The sequence below is a fragment of the Schistocerca americana genome, chromosome X (assembly GCF_021461395.2).
Source record: "Schistocerca americana isolate TAMUIC-IGC-003095 chromosome X, iqSchAmer2.1, whole genome shotgun sequence".
In the NCBI taxonomy this organism is placed as follows: domain Eukaryota; kingdom Metazoa; phylum Arthropoda; class Insecta; order Orthoptera; family Acrididae; genus Schistocerca; species Schistocerca americana.
This window is the reverse complement of record NC_060130.1, coordinates 622,657,326-622,669,530: the sequence shown is the minus strand read 5'-3', so window position 1 is coordinate 622,669,530 and position 12,205 is coordinate 622,657,326. Positions and strand designations below refer to the sequence as shown.

At 39.4% G+C, this 12,205-nt stretch overlaps 1 protein-coding gene across 3 annotated transcripts in view; it reads right to left on the bottom strand.

Moving 5' to 3' along the window:
• Positions 1 to 2,635, bottom strand: part of LOC124555532 (probable cytochrome P450 CYP44) — a 260,162-nt gene extending 257,527 nt beyond the window's left edge. For all 3 annotated transcript variants that reach the window (XM_047129486.1, XM_047129487.1, XM_047129488.1), the window contains exon 1: positions 2,428 to 2,635. In XM_047129486.1, the coding sequence (XP_046985442.1) occupies positions 2,428 to 2,469 (42 nt within the window). In that variant the 5' untranslated portion in view covers positions 2,470 to 2,635. The remainder of the gene's footprint in view (positions 1 to 2,427) is intronic.
• Between the last annotated feature and the right edge of the window lie 9,570 nt (positions 2,636 to 12,205).

The following is a 12,205-nucleotide window of genomic DNA, read 5'->3' as shown; positions in this document are numbered from 1 at the left end:
AGTTTTATCAGGCCAAAATTGTGGAACAGTTTAAGTGAGAAGATTTTACTTGCTTTCTTCGATTTTTAATGGCAGAGCATACTATCAAAAATCTATGTCCAAAGAAAAGTTCACAATGATGACAGCAGCTTTCATTAGCTGTGCATGAAAGGTGCCACTGTACCTTCTAAACAGTTAAACATTTCTCCATTTCTTTTGGTGATAGGAGAGATGAAATAAAAGAGGCAGCAAATGCAGTAGAGGAACTCAAAAGCAGAGGAGAAATACTGGCAACAATTTAGCAGAATACTACATCTGAGTACAAAAGGAAGTTTTATTTTTGAATGGCAAGTCATGTGAACGGCAGAAAAACCAAGAAACTAGGAGTCCTGTCAGGGAATAAATCTTAAATAAAATTTGTACAGCTGAGGGCAGGAAAGAAAGAGAAAATTTCAAGTGGAAAGCAGAGGAAAAAATTAAACTAAAACCAGCTGGAATTCAAGAAAAAAGTGTACGGAAATTTATGACAGTCACATATGTAAGAAAGCATTTTTTTTTTCTAATTTGGAAAGGACCAGCATTGGACATAAAAACAATGATAGAGATAGTTCACTCAAAATGTAGGCATGTCAATGGCAAGGACACATTTTTGTGGATGTGCAGCAAGACAGGTGGGCACCATTAAGAAGGCAGTATGATGAAGAGTAAATAGACCTATAACTACAACTAAAGTGAGAAGCAGAGAGGACTATGAAGCCTGTGGGGAAGGTAAGGCATGCAGGAAGTGTAGTAGCAAAATTTCATCGAGTGAGAATGCCTGCCAGTGCTATTGAGAGTAGCTAATGTTGGTAGCAGAGGGGGATTGATGAACCACATACATGTGGTGAAGCAGCAATTGAGGTTCAGATGGAATTATAAGAAAAACTGCATGTCTTACTAATTAACAGCAATAATTACTACATCTTCAGGAAGTATGTGCTATAGTGCCACATTATGTAACAGGAAATAAAAAACCTAAAATATTTCCAGTGAGCCTTGCTTTAGCCTCCATCTGTGATAAATACGAAACAAACATACATTGTTAAGTACCAGCATCTCACTAAAGTGGAAGTATTTCAGCACAGGGATGGCAGGTTCAGATTATTTTTACAATCCTATCCTCAACTATAATCCTAGATTATAGTTGAGGCATTTATACAAATATAAGCTCAAATTATCTTACACAGTTTATGAAGTGTATTCAGTACTCATTTCTAAGTTTTCTTTTGCGGTGTGGATAGGTAAGTTGTCAGTCCTTATTTTTTATTTAACTCACACTGTCTCAAAGTGAACATTGTAGGGTTAACTGCATTTTTATTTAGTAATATGTTCACCATTCAGAAAATAGCAATTTCTGGTTTTGATAGAGATACTGTACATTACTTTGTATTGTCAGAAAGGAAATTTTCTCCAATTCAGCACAAACTGAGACACACACAGAGCTATTGTAAGTACCCTCTAATGATAAAAAAACCAGCTGTGTGGTGAATCAAACAATTTAGAACTGAAATTTTGTTTATACTAAAAGAACAACCTTTGTAAAATATAGAATACTTCTCTTGTGATAGAGACTCAGCACCAATGAAAACAACAGCAACTATGCTATTTTACTACACTGTGTTCTAATACTGACTGTCTTACTGTTGTAAAGTATATTATAGTCTTGTTCTTAACTTTTTGTTTCATAGTACCCACCTTAATATCATAGTTCAAATTGCAATATTTTATTTATCTTATTGTAGTAATATTATTGTAAACCTGACGCTGTCTGTCCAGCCATGGCTGGTGAATGACATAGAACTGGTAATAAAGGTAATAGTAAAACAAAATTCACATATACTACTAGACTGCTTCATATGAAAAATTGTAAGTAAGTTCAAGCATGATCAAGATGCCTACATGACAACACAACTTGTTTAAATACAAATATAGCACTGCAAGCTGATGTCATTTTACTTGGGTCTGTGTGGTTTTTGTGGCTGCAAGTAAGTATATTTTGATTTTAAATCACATACGTGTGAGAACATTATACAAAAAACCTATATTTGTTTTACATTTGTGGCTGTTAGAAAATTTCCAATTTTCATTATAAACACAAATTTAAAGGTGGATAGTAATACCATCAGTTGTTTTGGATGTGATCTGTAATACTTCTGACATTTTTTTGCAAATTTTGTAAATAGTTATTTGCCATTATATTCTAGTGGAGGTGGCTCATACAGAGGTTTACTGCTTTCAGTAGTAAAATGTATTTTCTGGTTGTAATATAAACTATGCGGTATCGAGCAAAAATCTACGTCTTCGAAGTGAAGTGGTGCGACTATAAATACTAAGCACGAATGGCAAGAAAATGCGTATTGTTCGCAGCTAATAGTAGGCCCTAAATATTAAACTGACGTTAAGACCTACCACGTCCTTAATGTGACCCGCGGACTGATGAAATGCTGACATAAATAGACGATAGATAAGGAAACTGATTAAAAAAATAATTGGACTGCCTTTTTCTAAGGCTTAACGTAAAACAAGTACTGATGAAACACTGACATTCTGAGTAGGCCGACCACGAAGTAGTCATAGCTTAAGTACGATTTCCATCCCACGATTCTTCAATTCTGAACTATGAACTACGTTATCTACAATTGTAAACACGCTGATAGGCCTACGCTGTATCTTGTGCACACGCGAGTGCTTTAGTAGTATTAGTTTCACTTCGATGAACTATAGCTATTGTTAACCATTTATATACTGAATAAACCTAAACTGATGAACAATCTTTATTTATTATTTTATTTTCCTTTATAATATCCCTCCTCGCAAGCTCTTTCCTACTTGGCGCCACACACACACACATACACACACAACACACACACACAATCACGAACACACACGCGCGCGCGAAGCATTCCGGGAAATTGGAATGCCGCTCTCTTACTTCTAGCCGGTCAACACGCAAATTATCTGTTAGCCTAAATGTTTGCACAAGTAACATCTGGGCAGACACATTGTAGCTCGTAGACAGGAAATTTCTGCAGATATGAGGTACACAATCCTGGACGTTTCCGTGGGAGTTCTGCCCAAATCTGTGACCGAAAATCGCATGTAAGAAGACGAATTTGTGTTTGAATCAGCTGTTTGTTTAAACTAGTGTTTTTCGTCTTTTGTGCACATCGAATTCTTAAATGTTCAGATACGCGTCTATGTTTTAAGGTGTTCAGTGTTGAATTTCGGGAAATAAATAGGAGTCACTCATGTTTGTGGAAAGTTAAATGATCTGGTAAAGAAGACAACTGCGTATAATTCTATAATCCTATAACAGGATGCTGGTAGACTTCAGACAGGGAACTGAAAATCCCCAGATACTCAGAAACAAAGTAAAATATACGTCATTGGCCGCTCCTATAATTCGTTAGAATATGTGGGAGTCACAATCACGCCCAAAAATGTAAAAAAAAAAATATTATTGGTGGAATTTTTATATACCGTTACCGCAGTTCCCGCCACTTCGGCACTATAATGCAGTACCAAAAATAACGTGTTTTGGAGAGATCTTTAATGCAGTGTATCACTGGAATTCCATATTTTCTTAATTCGCAAGAGTAAATACCACTACCAGACACAACACAGTACCATCGTAAGGACTGAATCAGATAGCGGCTGCTCAATTTGCTTGTCAACCAATCAAAGCCTGCATACGCGATGGGATTTAGCCAGCCACTCACAGCACATATGGTAAAAGAGGCATTATTTAGTCAGCCAATCATGACTTAACCTTCTCGTTACGCAAACACAATTTTTATTTTTTTTATTTATTTATTAATTTTTACGTTTTTCACTCTCACCCTGCGGGGGGGGGGGGGGGGGGGGGGGGGGGGACCAAAGAGGCTGCTTGAGAACTTGAGACATGCTGTTTCCAACCGGTTGGTATACATGTAAAATTTATTTATTTCATGTTCTTTTGTATACAGGGTGATTCACAATGATATGTAAATATTTTAATATGTTATTCTACAAATAAAATATTAAAATAACATAAAAATATTTAATATGATATTCTACAAATAAACCTTTGATTGTGGCACCATACACAATCATTAACCCAGCTCCAGGGAGGTAGGGTCCCTTTCCCTACTCCTCCACTGGGGTAATTCCTGTCTGGTGTGTCCACGTTGTGGGGGTGGGCATCCTACATGTCAGTAGGCCGGAGTGCTAGGGTGGCTGAGTTCAGGCAGGGACCCAATCCCGTGGGGTATAACACAGAACCCATGCCCAGGGTTATGTGTGAAGACCTTAATGGCAGCGACAGCGGAGAAGGAAGACTTCGGAATGGCGTAGCTGGCAGATGAGGCAACCCTCCTTTCTGGGGGTTAAATGAGAAGGGAACGACTGCCTTGTGGTGGAATCGAAACTCCAAAGGCTAAGGGAGACAACCCCAACAGCAAAATCCTTTTTTGCATTAGGCCTAGCAAGCCAGTAGGAAAGTCTTCCAATACTGCTTTCCAAACGCAGACGAGCCTCAGAATGAACCACTCAGGATTTGACCCCACTGCTTCTTCAAGTACTGGTGCGAATGATGGGAGACCTGATGACATTCATCAGTACAATAAGATGAAACCAACTGGACTAAAAAATAACCTAAATATTGACACCCTTAATATATTAACCCTCAATGGGAAAATGGAAGAAATGACAGATGTACAAACACAGAGAAAGTTGGATATATTGGGATTAAGCGAAACAAAGTGGAAGGGAAAAGGTGAGAAGAATTTGAGAGGAGGAGGAAAACTGTACTGGAGTGGGAATAACAGGTTTGGAATAAATGGTTTGGCAGTGATGGTGACTAAGAATGGACAAAGCTGTATTGAAAGTGTGAGGTATATGTCAGACAGGATCATAATCTTAAACCTGAGAGTCCAAAAAGAAACACTAAAAGTAATCCAGATTTATGAATCTCAAGTGGGATGTAGTGAAGAAGAGAAGATAGACTTTGAAAATGAGTTATAAAGCCATATAGAGAGTGCTAATATAGTGATGGGAGGATTTAATGCACAGGTATGCAAAGACAGAAAGGGATTTGAGCAAGTGTTGTGATGTTTTGGATATGGAGAAAGAAATGAAGCCGCACGGGATTAGCTGAGCGGTCTAAGGCGCTGCAGTCATGGACTGTGTGGCTGGTCCTGGCGGAGGTTCGAGTCCTCCCTCGGGCATGGGTGTGTGTGTTTGTCCTTAGGATAATTTAGGTTAAGTAGTGTGTAAGCTTAGGGACTGATGACCTTAGCAGTGAAGTCCCATTAGATTTCACACACATATGAACATTTTTGAAGAAATGAAGAAGGAAAAAGACTCCTGGAATTGTGCCAAAGGAATGGAATGAAAATAGCAAACAGCTGGTTTATGAAGAGAGAAAGTCATGTTATCACCAGATGCAGTTGGGATGGAAGAACCAAGAGTGTAATTCATTATATTCTAGTAGATAGGGAATTGGGAGAGAAAGTAACAAATATGAAGGTAATCCCAAGTGTGAGTGCAGATGGAGACTGTAGAGTACTGGTGGGACAATGGAAAATGAATCAGTGTGTGAAAAATAGAAAATAGATGAAAGTGATGAGGATACGGGATTCGAAATTGAAGGACAGTGAAAGTGCTGAGAAGTACAGAGAATTAATCACACAAAAGTTTCCAAAAGAAGTTCTCTGAGATGTAGAAAAAGAATGGAGTTTATTCAAAGACACTTTAGTCGAAGCAGCACAAAAAGTATGCGGTAGAACATCTGGAATGTAAAAAGTAAGACAGATAAGTTGGTGGGATGATACCACAATCCAAACAGTTAGATGAAAAAATGGAGCATGGAGAAAGTGGTGGAAAACTAAAAATGACAAAGACCATAAAAGATATATAGAAGAAAAGAAGAAGTGCAAAGAAATAGTGGAAGCAGCAAAGAAAAAGGCATGGAAGAGTTTACAAAAAAATCTGAAGAAGATGTGAAGAGCAATAAGAAAATGTTCTTTAAAATGATGAAAAATAAAAGGAAGGCTTCTGAAGTACCAGTAAAGATGGAAACAGAGGACGGTACCATGACTGAAGATCCAGGGAATATATAAGATGTCTGGAAAGAACATTTTAAGAAACTGTTAAACGCGGAGGAGTAGGTACACAAGGAAACAACAAATAATGGAGAAATTGAGAGAAGTTGGGAAGCAGAATTAGGACAAATTACACTGGAAGAAATGGAAATAGCTGTGAAGAAGATGAATAGGGGGAAAGCCCCAGGACCAGATGAAGTATCTGTGGACATGATAAGAGCAGCAGGTCCAGTGGGAATGCGGTGGCTGTATAGAGTAGTGTCAAGTTTGTGGAGAAATAGTACAATACCTGACGGTTGGAGAAGAGGAGACATTGTTCCCATGTTCAATAAAGGCAATAAATGGCTTTGTAAAAACTACAGAGGAATAACCCTTATCAGTCATACAGCCAAGATTTTTGAAAGAATTTTACTAAATCAAATAAGTGAAAAGATAGAAAAGGAGCTGAGTGAAGAACAGCATGGGTTTAGGAAAAGGAGAACCAAAATCGACGTGATATTTTCTGTCTGTCAACTGATGGAAAAAAGTTGAGACTGTAACAAAAGGGTGATAATGGTTTTTATAGACATAGAAAATGCATATGACTCAGTTAACAGAGAAAGACTCTGGGAAGAAATGAAGAAGATAGATATACTCGTAGAAAACAATGTACAGAGGACACAATTGTAAATTAGAAAACCAAACTCTGAATACTTTGAAATAAGACAAGGACTTAAGCAAGTAAGTATTCTATCTCCTGCACTTTTTAATGTTGCAATGGAGGGAATGAATAGGGTAGTTCAAGATATAGTAAAAGAAAAAGACAAAAAGATGATTTTTGCAGATGATATGGTAATATGGGGTGATAAAGAGGTAGATGCGCAGTTACAACTTGATGCGTGGAAGGATATAATGAAAAGGTACGGATTGAAAATAAATAACGATAAGAGTGAAGTAATGGTATTTGGAAGAGAGAAAGGGATCAACGGAAATATTACCTTGGATGGAAAACCCCTCAAAGTGGTAGAAAGTTTCACTTATTTAGGAAGTGAAATAACTAGGGATGGAAGAATAACTAACGAAATTAATAGGAGGTTACAGAAGGGAGGCAATTTCTACCAAACAATAAAACACCTGGCAGCAAGTGGAGGAAGAGAAGTGGTGGGAGGACTGAGCCAAGTGGAGAGGACATGTCAGCACCCACACCTGGCAGTAGCTGGAGCAGGATCTGGATATAGATAGGTTCTACAAATAAAAGTACAGAAGAAAGTTCACATATACATAGGTTCGAAAATGTTTAGTTACAGAGCTACAGTTAATAAAAGATTTTGCCTGAAATTAGGAACTTTGCTAATATGAAGCCATCGAAAAGCTGTACTAGGTTAAAGTAAAGCACGATTTCCTTTTATTTTGTTGTTACTGGTCTGGTGAATCTAATAAAACATGTCTCAGACGTGTAACTGCAATAGTTTTCCAGAACATCCAGAGAAGCAAGTATTATTACACAAGTAAATTTGCTTATTTTCCATTAGAAACGTTAATGTCATTGTTGGCAACCGTAGCGGAATACGTCGATATGATGTTAATTTATGGCAAATGTGGTGGTAATGCTAAGGCTATAGTTAACAAATATCGCCTACGTTAGCCGGCCGAAGTGGCCGTGCGGTTAAAGGCGCTGCAGTCTGGAACCGCAGGACCGCTACGGTCGCAGGTTCGAATCCTGCACCGGGCGTGGATGATTGTGATGTCCTTAGGTTAGTTAGGTTTAACTAGTTCTAAGCTCTAGGGGACTAATGACCTCAGCAGTTGAGTCCCATAGTGCTCAGTGCCAGTGATGTAATAGTTCTAAGTTCTAGGGGACTAATGACCTCAGCAGTTGAGTCCCATAGTGCTCAGTGCCATTTGAACCATTTTTTTCGCCTACGTTATCCAACTCGGAGGATTCCGAGTGTACAAACCATTCGTGGAATATTTCGAATGTTACGGGAGTCAGGTTCCCTACATAGCGTTGACAATAGGTACGAGCGCTAGATGATGAGTATATTACGGATGCTGTTCAACGTAGCCTGGGTACCAGCACACAACGTATCTCTCAACGATTACTGCTTGTTCACAAAAAGAAGTCAGGCCTCCCTAGTTCTGAGTCGTTAAAATTCGGGTCACTTCGGTTCATTCGTGTTTAGCGTCTGGCCGCTGCCAACCTCAGTGATGTAATACTGAACTGTGCGTAGCCATTGTAAAGCCAATATCATTGTAAAATGATCTACGGTGAATAAAATTCTTGATTCTTGACTAGTGAGCTTCGCTACGTTCCTTACAAGGGAACCTCCCCATCGCACCCCCCTCAGATTTAGTTATAAGTTGGCACAGTGGATAGGCCTTGAAAAACTGAACACAGATCAATTGAGAAAACAGGAAGAAGTTGTGTGGAACTATGAAAAAAAAAGTAAAATGTACAAACTGAGTTGTCCATGCGCAAGATATGCAACATCAAGGAGAATGGGAGCCGAGGGGCGCCGTGGTCCTGTGGTTAGCGTGAGCAGCTGCGGAACGAGAGGTCCCTGGTTCAAGTCTTCCTTCGAGCACAAAGTTTAATGTTTTATTTTCAGACAATTATCAAAGTTCAGGCACTCACACACAATCAACTTCGCCCTCCAAAATTCCAGGACCAGATTTGTTTGGACATATGCAGGATTTGACGGTCTACACATGGAAAAATTTGAAAACGTAAAAAACATATGTTTTGACAGAGCACAGGGAAAAGTGTGCGAGTGTGAGACTTTTGGATTCATTTGTTGCAGTTTATGTGACAAACTCTTATGTTTTCATCACTTTTTTGGGAGTTATTATCACTTCCACAAGAAAACCTAAATCGGGCAAGGTAGAAGAATCTTTTTACCCATTCGCCAAGTGTACAAGTTAGGTGGGTCGACAACATATTCCTATCATGTGACGCACATGCCGTCACCAGTGTCGTATAGAATATATCAGACGTGTTTTCCTGTGGAGGAATCGGTTGACCTATGACCTTGCGATCAAAAGCTTTCGGTTCCCATTGGAGAGGCACGTCTTTTCGTCTACTAGTCGCACGGTTTTGCGGTGCGGTCGCACAACACAGACACTAAACTTATTACAGTGAACAGAGACGTCAATGAACGAAGGGATAGATCATAACTTTGCTAAAATAAAGAAAAATTTTTCCCTTGTGTGGAGACTTGAACCATGGACCTCTCGCTCCGCAGCTGCTCACGCTAACCACGGGACCACGTCGCTCCTTATTTCGGAATGTCCTTGATGTTTTATATCTTCCGCATGGACTACTCAGTTTGTATATTTTGCTTATTTTTTTATAGTTCCACACAACTTCTTCCTGTTTCCTCGATTCATCTGTGTTCGGTTTTTCAAGGCCTATCCACTGTGCCAACTTACAACCAAATCTGAGGGGGGTGCGATGGGGAGGTTCCCTTGTTAGTGAAGTTTTACACTGCAATATGAGGTTCCTGGCCCATCGCGGGCAACGCCAAATACTCCATCTACTCCTCAGAGAAGGGCAAAGGGTAGCACGCTACGGAGTCGAGAAAGAAAAATAATTAGTAATGTCACTAAAACCTGCGAAGAAGAGAGCAAAAAAAATTGCTCCACCGTCTTTCGCAGCCAGTAACACGAACAGTTACTTATACAGGGGTGAGCGTCAGTTCCGTGGAAAGAATACATAGATTTTCTAAAGACAACCCTGGAAAATCACCAGAAACTTCCGGCAAAAAATGGTAAATTTCAGTTCAAATTTTTCAGTTCGTCATTGCTTTGAATCTGCCTTACCGTTTGTCTGAATTACTGTAGTTGTTTTGTTTGTATGGTGTGAAAGAATTTCTTGTCCTCCAACAGGCATATAAAATTGAGTCTAAAGCTGTAAATTAGTCATATCTATGCAATTCGCTTTGTAGCGTAGCGATCATGGTGCTTGATTGCTGTACGGAAGGTGATGGCCATGAATCGTTGTTAAAATATTTAAATAAATATATATGGTTACAAAAAAAAAATCCTGTTACACCGCAACTTTTTTTAATATTAATAGCAAGGACTGTTACAATCATTTTTACTCAATTCAGTTAAATGTGACTGCATAGTACCACACCAGGGACCATAACCTACTACACTAACTAACACTACTCTACAAGCGTTTTAAAAAAGTAGATTCTTCACCTGGAAACGTCTCCTTGTTACTTCTAACTACACATTCTTACAGTCTGACTCTCTAACCCGTTTTTTAAATTCTCTTTTATTTAGGCCAAGATCTTCTGGAAAAATCCAGTTGGATAATTTCGACAGGACTGTCGTAAAACAAACAATCGAAGATTTTTGTATGGTACAGAAGATTGCTCCCAGTCTGAGAACACTTCGTCCTGTACTACAAGAAAAGATCGGCTGGACGTGGGGTATTACTTCACTGTGAAATATTTTGTTATCCATGGGATTCACATGGCAAAAAGTACAAAATAAGCGGTCTTTACTGCTAGAGCGTGGAGACATTGTTGATTGGCGGTCGCATTTCATTGTGCAAATGGAACATCTGAGGGAAGCAGCCACAGAAATATTCCATTTGGATGAAACGTGGATCGACAGCAATATGACAGTAGGTAGATGCTGGCAGAAGAGTGATATTGTCGGCGTTCATCCAAATAGAATATTTGGGGAACGTCCTCCAAAAGACTGATTATTGGAAGCGTTGGATCAAGGAAGGGATTTGTCGAGGAAGGCGAACTAAAATTTTGGGCTAAATCAACTAAAGGTGACTACCATGGTCAGATGAATTCAGGAAATTTTGAAAGGTGGTTTTCAAGCATGGTGCTCCCGAAACTTCCTCCGAAGTCGGTAATTGTGATGGACAACGCTCCATACCATAACAGACAGGTTGAGAGAACACCCACACGGTATGACACCAAAGTGAGGATGTTTGAATGGCTTCAAAAGAGGCGTGTCGCCTGTAATGAGAACATGAAAAAACCAGGTTCTGTTCGCTTTAATACAAGAGCAGAGACCAGAAAAAAAAATGTTATTGACGAAATGGAGAAAGAGAAAGGCCACATGGTTGTACGCTTGCCTCCCTACAATTGTGATTTGAGTGCGGTAGAACTGGCATGGGCGAAATTAAAACGGTTGTTTAGGGAGCGCAACATTTCAGGGGACATGTCGAAAGTTATACTTTTTGCGACAGCAAGTGAATCGCTTTTGTCTGTAACTGCCGATGACTGGGAAGGGTACTGCAGGAAGGTCCAACAACTAGAAGAAGAATAATGGAGGCGTGATGGTGTTGTTGAACTAGCAATAGACGATATCATTATTAACACTGCCGAAACGGACAGTAGCGACGAACATGAAGCACACACAGAAGAGGAGTACAATGAAAGTGATTCTGAGTGATGTATTTGAGGGTACAATACAGCGTAACAATTGTCAATAAATTTTCCAAATGTATTCCTTCTCTTTTTATTGCCACAATGTAAGTTTTTCTACTAGTTCTGTATAATGCCAAATTGTCCAAGAGAATTGTTACGAAATTAGTAGCAAAAGGCAATATTATTCAGTATGAAACTTTCGATTTCGCTTCATAACGGCCAACCGTCGAAATTGCAATATTGGGTTTTACACATAAATAATTTCACGTATCCTGCAATCTTTTATTATGGCGCTATCCGCTTTTGCGCTAGTATATGCGCAACATTAACAGTTGCTGCTGCGGCTAATAGATGGCATTGTGTTTACCGCTTGGAGCACAACTTTTATGTGGACGCCAGAGTGTTGCCAGCACTGCGGACCTTTAGCATGACTTAATAACCCGCAAATATGCTGTGTGCCGGTGGGCGCGGAGCTTACCTGCTCTATACCCTGCACCCCCCCCCCCCCCCCCCCCACCCGCCGGGCTCAGAATTAGCTCTTCTCTTTGTGAACAAGCAGTAGGCATTTCACAAGCTGAGGTATGGCGTACACTGAAGTACAGTAATCTGTATCCTTCCCATAAACAAAAAGTGCATCATTTATATCGGGGAGATCCTGCCCTTCACTTGGAGTTGTGCAACTGGTTAAATACTAATCGCCAGTTACACAAATACATTTTATTTACTGTTTAC